The 10,540-nt window shown below is 41.6% G+C and overlaps 1 protein-coding gene across 1 annotated transcript; it reads left to right on the top strand.

Annotated features, from left to right (window-relative positions):
• Nucleotides 1-1,658: 1,658 nt before the first annotated feature.
• Nucleotides 1,659-10,207, top strand: LOC308645581 (olfactory receptor 7G2-like; the record flags this gene model as incomplete). Its single annotated transcript, XM_081287786.1, has 2 exons — nt 1,659-2,186; nt 9,788-10,207. Exons 1-2 carry the CDS (start codon nt 1,668-1,670, stop codon nt 10,205-10,207), a joined length of 939 nt encoding a protein of 312 aa, XP_081143912.1. The 5' UTR covers nt 1,659-1,667.
• Between the last annotated feature and the right edge of the window lie 333 nt (nt 10,208-10,540).

Genomic DNA, 10,540 nt, shown 5'->3' with positions numbered 1-10,540 from the left:
AAGAGAAAGACTAGGGGTTTTGTTCAGGAAGGAAATATTAAAGTTGCACAGGAAAACGATGAGGTCTGAGTCATCATTTAAGAGTGTAAGTTCTGAACTCTTCAGAGGCATGGAATAGGACTTAGTCAAGAATCAATGCGGTAGTCTGAGCCCAAGCCAGTCTTGGTCTCCATGGATCTCACATTCAAGCTGTAAACTCACCTGACTTAGTGTCCTCATGGATTACTGAGGACGATACCAACTAACACATGTATAATCTGACAAGATGGTCTGAAGCAAGCCAAAGGGAACAAATGCTATAGAAAAAAATTCAAAATTTCATTCTGGCCTTTTAAAAATATCTTTGAATAATTTTGATTGAAAAGTTATACCTTGTCTTTTGTTTCATTCTCAGCATTTTGCACATTGAAGAGGGTTGGCAAACAATCAAATTTATTTTAATAAAGAGAGTGGAGGGAAAAGAGGAATGATTGAAAAGGGATGGAGGGAGAAAACAGCAGAGGAAAATATCATAAAATTCACTTGAGTACACAGTACCCACAATTTGGGTTTATTTATTTATTTATTTATTTATTTATTTATTTATTTTACTTTTTAAGGAAGTGGTTCTTAAAATGCATCATACATTGTCTGGATGGTGCATGACTCTGATTCCAATGGATTGGGAGGCTGAGGCAGGAGGATTGCAAGTTTAAAGCCAGCCTCAACAACTTAGAGGGGCCCTAAGCAACTTAGTAAGACTCTGTCTCTAAATAAAAAATAAAAATGGCTTCAGATGTGGCTAAGCTTCCTGGGTTCAACCCCGGGTACCAAAAATTTTTTTTTAAATCATCATACATCAAAGACATTCAGAGGGCTTGTTGAATCAGAGGCTGTAGGTCCACTACCCCCAATTAAAGAGTTTGTTTCTCTTACAAAACAAATGATAGAGGACAAAAATAATTCAGCATGTGTGAATCTAATAATCCCCCCTAATTATCTACACTCTGATGGCTACTCCTCTCTCAAAGAAGATCCACGTTCTACAGGAAGTAGAACCCAAAGGAGAAAACCCAAAGCTAAAGCTCTTTTATGTTATTGTCTTCTGAATACAAATTGTTGCTTTTTGTGCATTTTTACAAGCCCACACATTTAGGTTCTTCCCTTGTTATTTTTGTTTCTTTCAATCATTTGCCACCTACCGCCATACAGAAATAAATTCACTAAGGATGTGACAGACTTCATAATTTTGTGTATATATATATATATATATATATATTGAAAGCAAACAATAGTTCTGAAACAGAAGAGTCATCTCTATTTATTACATTCTCAGCATTCTTCACCAGTTTTGAGAAAGTTAATTCTCAATAAAAACTAGGGTAAATAAATGTGTACAGGGAGGAATGTAAGGAAGATGAAAAAGGAAGGGTTTCTGTATTCATTTGGGTTTTCATTTAAAAGAGAGAAGCCTGAGCAGCAATCCTCAAACATTAGCATGTGAGGGAGTCTGTTAAATCATGTACTGCTGTTCCTCATCCCCAGAGTTCATTATCTGTAGTCCTGCTGTGGGGTCCACATATCAGCATTTCTAACAAGTCTCTAGGTCATGCTATTGCTGCATGGGCCCAGGAATCAGAACTTTACCTGTCATGTCACCCATCTTTTGCTTTAGATTCATTGTTAGCATGGAACCAAGAAACCAAACAGCTGTTTCAGAATTCCTCCTCCTGGGACTGACAGATGACCCAGCCCTGCAGCCCCTCATCTTCAGCCTGTTCCTGGCCATGTACCTGGTCACCATCCTGGGAAACCTGCTCATCATCCTGACTGTGAACTCTGATCTTCACTTCCACACCCCCATGTACTTCTTCCTCTCCAACCTGTCCTTTACTGACATCTGCTTGAGCACAAGCACCATCCCCAAGATGCTGGTGAACATCCAAGCACAGAGTCCGAGCATCTCCTACACAGGCTGCCTCTCCCAGGTCTTTTTTGTCTTGTGTTTTCTTGTCTTAGAGAATTGTCTCCTCACAGCAATGGCCTATGACCGCTATGTGGCCATTTGTCACCCTCTGATGTACACCATAATCATGAATCTTTCTCTCTGTGTGATGCTGGTTCTGATCTCTTTCTTCATCAGCACTGTGAATGCCCTGCTGCACACACTGATGGTCCTGCGGCTGTCCTTTTGCACAGACTTGGAGATCCCCCACTTCTTTTTTTTTTTTTTAATTTTTTATTGATTATTTAAAGCATTACATAGCTCATGATATATCATCTTTCATACATTAGACTCAAATTGTGTTTTGAACTCCCATTTTCACCCCAAATATAGATTGCAGAATCACATCTGTTACATATTCACATTTTTACATAATGCCATATTAGTGTCTGTTGTATTCTGCTACCTTTCCTAACCCCTACTATCACCCCTCCCCTCCCCTCCCCTCCCATCTTCCCTCTCTATCTCCCCTGCTGTTGTTCAATTCTCTCCCTTTTTTTTCCCTCCCCCTTGCCCCTCATAGCCTCTTGTAATTTTATGTATCCTTGAAGGTCTCCTACCATTTCCATATGCTTTCCCTTCTCTCTCCGTTTCTCTCCCCCCATTCGTCTTTGTTATCTGTAGTCTTTTCCACATGCTCTTCCTTCCTGTTCTGTTCTTAGTTGTTCTCTTTATATCAAAGCAGACATTTGGCATTTGTTTTTTAGGGCTTGGCTAGCTTCACTTAGCATAATCTGCTCTAATGCCATCCATTTCCCTGCAAATTCTATGATTTTGTCATTTCTTAGTGCTGCATAATATTCCATTGTGTATAGATGCCACATTTTCTTTATCCATTCATCTATTGAAGGGCATCTAGGTTGGTTCCACAGTCTAGCTATTGTGAATTGTGCCGCTATAATCATTGATGCAGCCGTATCCCTATAGTGCGCTCTTTTAAGGTCCTCAGGGAATAGTCCGAGAAGTGCAATAGCTGGGTCAAATGGTGGTTCCATTCCCAGCTTTCCCAGGAATCTCCATACTGCTTTCCAAATTGGCCTCACCATTTTGCAGCCCCACCAGCAGTGTACAAGTGTACCTTTTTCCCCACATCCCCGCCAACACTTGTTGTTGTTTGACTTCATAATGGCTGCCAATCTTACTGGAGTGAGATGGTATCTTAGGGTGGTTTTGATTTGCATTTCTCTGATTGCTAGAGATGGTGAGCATTTTTTCATGAACTTGTTGATTGATTGTATGTCCTCCTCTGAGAAGTGTCTGTTGAGGTCCTTGGCCCATTTGTTAATTGGGTTATTTGTTATCTTATTATTTAATTTTTTGAGTTCTTTGTACATTCTGGATATTAGGGCTCTATCAGAGGTGTGGGGGGTAAAGATTTGTTCCCAGGATGTAGGCTCTCTATTTACCTCTTTTATTGTTTCTCTTGCTGAGAAAAAACTTTTTAGTTTAAGTAAGTCCCATTTGTTTATTCTGGTTGTTAACTCTTGGGCTATGGGTGTCCTATTAAGGAATTTGGAGCCCGACCCCACAATTTGTAGATCGTAGCCAACTTTTTCTTCTATCAGACGCAGTGTCTCTGATTTGATATCTAGCTCCCTGATCCATTTTGAGTTAATTTTTGTGGATGGCGAGAGAAAGGGATTCAATTTCATTTTGTTGCATATGGATTTCCAATTTTCCCAGCACCATTTGTTGAAGATGCTATCCTTCCTCCATTGCATGCTTTTAGCCCCTTTATCAAATATAAGATAGTTGTAACTTTGTGGATTAGTCTCTGTGTCTTCTATTCTGTACCATTGGTCCACCCGCCTGTTTTGGTACCAGTACCATGCTGTTTTTGTTACTATTGCTTTGTAGTACAGTTTGACCTCTGGTATCGCTATACCTCCAGATTCACACTTCCTGCTTAGAATTGCTTTTGCTATTCTGGGTCTTTTGTTTTTCCATATGAATTTCATGATTGCTTTGTCTATTTCTACAAGAAATGCCGTTGGTATTTTGATTGGCATCGCATTAAACCTATAGAGAACTTTGGGTAATATCGCCATTTTGATGATGTTAGTTCTGCCTATCCATGAACAGGGTACATTTTTCCATCTTCTGAGATCTTCTTCTATCTCTCTCTTTAGGGTTCTGTAGTTTTCATTGTATAAATCTTTCACCTCTTTTGTTAGGTTGATACCCAAGTATCTTATTTTCTTTGAGGATATTGTGAATGGAGTGGTTTTCCTTATTTCCATTTCAGAAGTTTTGTTGCTGATATATAGGAATGCCTTTGATTTATGCGTGTTGATTTTATAACCTGCCACTTTGCTGAATTCATTTATTAACTCTAGCAGCTTCTTTGTAGACTCTTTTGGGTCTGTTAAGTATATTATCATGTCATCCGCAAATAGCGATAGTTTAATTTCTTCTTTTCCTATTTTTATGCCTTTAATTTCTTTTGTCTGTCTAATTGCTCTGGCTAGTACTTCGAGAACTAAATTGAATAGAAGTGGTGATAGAGGGCATCCCTGTCTTGTTCCAGATTTTAGAGGGAATGCCTTCAATTTTTCTCCATTCAGAATGATGCTAGCCTGAGGCTTAGCATAGATAGCTTTTACAATGTTGAGGTAAGTTCCTGTTATCCCTAGTTTTTCTAGTGTTTTGAACATAAAGGGATGCTGTACTTTGTCAAATGCTTTTTCTGCATCCATCGAGATGATCATGTGGTTCTTGTCTTTAAGTCTATTGATGTGGTGGATAGCATTTATTGATTTCCGTATATTGAACCATCCTTGCATCCCAGGAATGAATCCTACTTGATCATGGTGCACAAGTTTTCTGATATGTTTTTGTATTCGATTCGCCAGAATTTTATTGAGAATTTTTGCATCCAAGTTCATTAGAGATATTGGTCTGTAGTTTTCTTTCTTTGAAGTATCTTTGTCTGGTTTTGGGATCAAAGTGATGTTGGCCTCATAGAATGAATTTGGAAGAGCTCCTTCTTTTTCTATTTCTTGAAATAGCTTGAAAAGTATTGGTATTAATTCTTCTTTGAAGGTTTTGTAGAACTCCGCTGTATACCCATCTGGTCCAGGGCTTTTCTTAGTTGGTAGTCTTTTGATGGCTTCTTCTATTTCTTCTTTTGTTATTGGTCTGTTTAAATTGTGTGTGTCTTCCTGTCTCAATCTGGGCAATTCATATGCCTTAAGAAATTTATCGATATCTTCGTTATCTTCTATTTTATTAGAATATAGGGTTTCAAAATACTTTCTAATTATCTTCTGTATTTCTGTAGTGTCTGTTGTGATATTGCCTTTTTCATCCCGTATGTTAGTAATTTGAGTTCTCTCTCTTCTTCTTTTCGTTAGCGTGGCTAAGGGCTTGTCTATCTTATTTATTTTTTCAAAGAACCAACTTTTAGTTTTATCTATTTTTTCAATGGTTTCTTTTGTTTCAATTTCATTGATTTCTGCTCTAATTTTAATTATTTCTTGTCTTCTACTACATTTACTGTTGTTTTGCTCTTCCTTTTCTAGATTTTTGAGGTGTTGTGTGAGTTCATTTATTTGTTGGTTTTTTCTTTTTTTGAGGTAAGAACTCCAAGAAATGAATTTCCCTCTTAAAACTGCTTTCATTGTGTCCCATAAATTCCGGTATGTTGTGTCTGTGTTATCATTTGACTCTAAGAATTTTTTCATCTCCTCCTTTATGTCTTCTATAACCCATTGATCATTCAATAACATATTGTTCATTTTCCATGTGATGTAGGATTTTTCCTTCCTTCTCTTATCATTGATTTCCAATTTCATTCCATTATGGTCAGATATGGTGCATGGTATTATCTCCACGCCTTTATATTTACTAAGAGTTGTCTTATGGCATAATATATGGTCTATCTTTGAGTAGGATCCATGTGCTGCTGAGAAGAACGTGTATCCACTTGATGATGGTTGATATATTCTATATATGTCGGTTAAGTCTAGATTATTGATTGTGCTGTTGAGTTTTATAGTTTCTTTATTCAGTTTTTGTCTAGAGGATCTGTCTAATGGTGAGAGCGGTGTGTTGAAGTCACCCATAATTATTGTGTTGTGGTCTATTTGACTCTTGAACTTGAGGAGAGTTTGTTTTATGAACGTTGCAGCTCCATTGTTGGGTGCATACAAATTGATGATTGTTATGTCTTGTTGGTGGATGGTTCCTTTTAACAGTATATAGTGACCTTCTTTGTCCTTCTTGATTAACTTAGGTTTGAAGTTGATTTTATTCGATATGAGTATGGCCACTCCTGCTTGCTTCCGAGGGCCATGTGAGTGGTATGATTTTTCCGAACCTTTTACCTTCAGCCTGTGTATGTCTTTTCCTATCATATGAGTCTCTTGAAGGCAGCATATTGTTGGATTTGTTTTTTTGATCCAGTTTACTAGCCTATGTCTCTTGATTGGTGAGTTTAGGCCATTAACATTTAAGGTTACAATTGAGATATGATTTGTATTTCCAGTCATGCTTCTTTATTTATTTATTTTAGTTTGGTTAGTTTTGCTTTTTGGTTATTTTCCTCCCCCTTTACTGAGATACTTCCTGCTGTTAGTTTTGGGCACTATTTTTCACATCCTCTTCTTGTAGTGTTTTGTTCAAAATGCTTTGCAGAGCTGGTTTTCTTACTGCAAATTCTTTTAGCTTTTGTTTATCGTGAAAGATTTTAATTTCATTGTCAAATTTGAAGCTCAATTTTGCTGGATATAGTATTCTTGGTTGGAATCCATTATTTTTCAGCGTTTGAAATACGTTATTCCAGGATCTTCTCGCTTTCAAAGTTTGTGATGAGAAATCTGTCGTTAACCTAATTGGTTTACCCCTGAAAGTAATCTGCCTCTTTTCTCTCGTAGCTTTTAATATTCTCTCCTTGTTCTGTACGTTGGCTATCTTCATAATTATATGTCTTGGGGTTGGTCTATTATGGTTTTGAATGTTTGGGGTCCTGTAGGCTTCCAGGATTTGGCAATCCATTCCATCTTTCATCTCTGGGAAGTTTTCTAGAATTATTTCATTTAATATGCTGTCCATTCCTTTGGTTTGAATCTCTGTGCCTTCTTCTATCCCTATGACTCTCAGATTTGGTTTTTTTATGACATCCCATATCTCTTGAATAGATTGCTCGTGGGAATTAAGCATCTTTTCTGTGTTGACTATATTCTTTTCAAGTTGATAAACTTTGTCTTCATTATCTGATGTTCTGACTTCTACTTGATCAAGTCTATTTGTAATATTCTCGTTTGAGTTTTTAATTTGGTTTATAGTTTCCTGGAATTCTAGGATTATTGTTTGATTTTTTTTTAATATCTCTATCTCCTGGTAGAGCTCGTTCTTTGCCATTTGAATTTGTTTGTTTAATTCATTTTCAAAATATATTTTTATTTCTTGGACTTGCTGTCTCATGTCTTCTCTAATATTCCTTTCCATTCGAGTTAGGTATGCCTTGAGTTCTTTCCCTATACCTGTTTCTGAAGTTTCTATGTCCTCCTGTAGAATTGAGTAGTCTTGCATTGTTTGTAATCCTTTTTTCCCTTGTTTTCTCATGTTGTCCACGTTACTTTCCAGCTCTTTTTGATTGTCGTGTTTCTGCTCTCCTCTATAGATTTGTTTTGTTTCTGTATTACTCTGATGTCTCTCCTTTGTGTTGTTGAAGTATGACTGCTAACGTGGATTCCGCTGGGAAGGAATTCCGACGTTCGAGCTCCAGTGACGACACTACTCTGCTATGACGGGCCCCAGTCTCCTTGCTGGGGTGCCCTAATGGGGGGGTGTGACTGGACTGTCTCTGTGTGGTTTCAGCTCCCGGTCGTGGCAGGCGGGTAGACTCCAGCCGCCCAGTATCACAGGCCGCGGGCAGGTGATCCGTCACCAACGGGAGGGCGTTCTCCTACCGCCAAGTTACGCGGGCAGTGGGTGAACTGTCGCCGGTGGGCCTGCAGTTTACAGCTGCCCAGTCGCGAGGGCCTTGCCTCTAGGCTCCTGGTTTCTCCTGCTAGCCTTGGTTTCTCCTGCTAGACCAGATTTCCCCTCAGTGATGATTCTCGGCAGTTCAAACTGTACTCTGTGCCTGTTTTGTTGTTGCAATCTGTCGGACAGTGGCGGTGGATACTTCAGCTGTCCAAGATGGTGGCCGCTGGTTACCTTAGTGGAGTGTCCCTTGTGGGGGGTGGGGCTGTACCGCTTCCGTCCCCGCCAACAATCCCGAACTCAGCCCGGGGGTCAGTGCGGGCTTGGGCTTAGCTGGTGGGATACCACCGTGTCGCAGCCACTTAATTCCCTGCTGACTCGTTAACCCCTTCTCTGGGGCGCCACGCCTTCTGTAGCCTCGGGGCAGGCCGCGCGAATCAGACAGCCTGGATCTCCGGGGTCACACCGTTGGCTTTTGGGATCCCCAGCACTCTATGGTTTTGATTTTTTCTGCTTGCCCCTCCCCAGCGCTGGCTAGACAGGTTTTGTTTTGGCCGCTGATGGGAGGGGGGGGGTTGAGGGTCAGGTGCCTCTAGCTCTCCTTTAGTCTTTATGCAGGCTCACTCTGATAGTCCCTCCCCCTGAAAGTCTAGGAGAGATTTTAAGCGAAATCCCCCTATGTATGGGGGCTGAGCTGGGTGATACACACCTGTTTGTTGTTGCAATCTGTCGGCGAGTGGCGGTGGTTACTTCCGCTGTCCAAGATGGTGGCCGCTGGTTACCTTAGTGGAGTGTCCCTTGTGGGGGGTGGGGCTGTACCGCTTCCGTCCCCGCCAACAATCCCGAACTCAGCCCCGGGGTCAGTGCGGGCTTGGGCTTGGCTGGTGGGATACCACCGTGTCGCAGTCACTTAATTCCCTGCTGACTATTTAACCCCTTCTCTGGGGCGCCACGCCTTCTGTAGCCTCGGGGCAGGCTGCGCGAATCAGACAGCCTGGATCTCCGGGGTCACACCGTTGGCTTTTGGGATCCCCAGCACTCTATGGTTTTGATTTTTTCTGCTTGCCCCTCCCCAGCGCTGGCTAGACAGGTTTTGTTTTGGCCGCTGATGGGAGGGGGGCGGGTTGAGGGTCAGGTGCCTCTAGCTCTCCTTTAGTCTTTATGCAGGCTCACTCTGATAGTCCCTCCCCCTGAAAGTCTAGGAGAGATTTTAAGCGAAATCCCCCTATGTATGGGGGCTGAGCTGGGTGACACACACCTGTTTGTTGTTGCAATCTGTCGGCGAGTGGCGGTGTTTACTTCCGCTGTCCAAGATGGTGGCCGCTGGTTACCTTAGTGGAGTGTCCCTTGTGGGGGGTGGGGCTGTACCGCTTCCGTCCCCGCCAACAATCCCGAACTCAGCCCGGGGGTCAGTGCGGGCTTGGGTTTAGCTGGTGGGATACCACCGTGTCGCAGCCACTTAATTCCCTGCTGACTATTTAACCCCTTCTCTGGGGCACCACGCCTTCTGTAGCCTCGGGGCAGGCCGCGCGAATCAGACAGCCTGGATCTCCGGGGTCACACCGTTGGCTTTTGGGATCCCCAGCACTCTATGGTTTTGATTTTTTCTGCTTGCCCCTCCCCAGCGCTGGCTAGACAGGTTTTGTTTTGGCCGCTGATGGGAGGGGGGCGGGTTGAGGGTCAGGTGCCTCTAGCTCTCCTTTAGTCTTTATGCAGGCTCACTCTGATAGTCCCTCCCCCTGAAAGTCTAGGAGAGATTTTAAGCGAAATCCCCCTATGTATGGGGGCTGAGCTGGGTGACACACACCTGTTTGTTGTTGCAATCTGTCGGCGAGTGGCGGTGTTTACTTCCGCTGTCCAAGATGGTGGCCCGAGATCCCCCACTTCTTCTGTGAACTTGCTCAGGTCATCAAGCCTGCCTGTTCTGATACCCTCATTAATAACATTTTGGTTTATTTTTTCTCTATTATTTTGGCTGGTAGTTCTCTGTTTGGAATCATTTTCTCATATGCTCAAATTGTCTCTTCTCTGTTGAGAATGCCATCAGCTGGCAGAAAATATAAAGCCTTTTCCACCTGTGGGTCTCACCTCTTAGTGGTCTCCTTGTTCTATGGCACAGGTTTTGGTGTGTATTTTAGCTCTGCAGTGACTGAGTCATCCAGGAAGACTGCAGTAGCTTCCATGATGTACACTGTGGTCCCTCAAATGCTGAACCCCTTTATCTACAGCCTGAGAAACAGGGATATGAGGGAAGCTTTGAGGAAAAAATTAAGTAGACTAACATTCTTCAGGTGATTGTCATGAGATTTAAGTCAGCTTTCCAAAGTGCATCCAGTGAACATTTAGGACTCTCATACAAAACTTTTTAATGTTGTATTTGTATTTTTTTCCTGTGGAGAAAGATGTTCGTTTTAGAGGAGATATTAGGTGTTTTTTTTAAAAAAAAAAAAAGCAGTGAAAGAGAAAACAAGCAGGTAGGATTAAAGATCATTACTTCCCAACAAACAAAAAAAGGCTTCTCAGAGCCATCTCTCCAGGTGTGGAAATGAAATCTCACAGAAGAATATGAGAGCCTGTCATTGGTGCAAGAGGTGAGGCACATGAAGAGTGTTCAGCACCACCATCGTG

The sequence above is a fragment of the Spermophilus citellus genome (genome assembly GCF_964194105.1).
Source record: "Spermophilus citellus genome assembly, chromosome: 3".
Lineage (NCBI taxonomy): Eukaryota > Metazoa > Chordata > Mammalia > Rodentia > Sciuridae > Spermophilus > Spermophilus citellus.
Note: the sequence above shows the minus strand (reverse complement) of the source record. Positions and strands in the feature narration are given on the sequence as shown.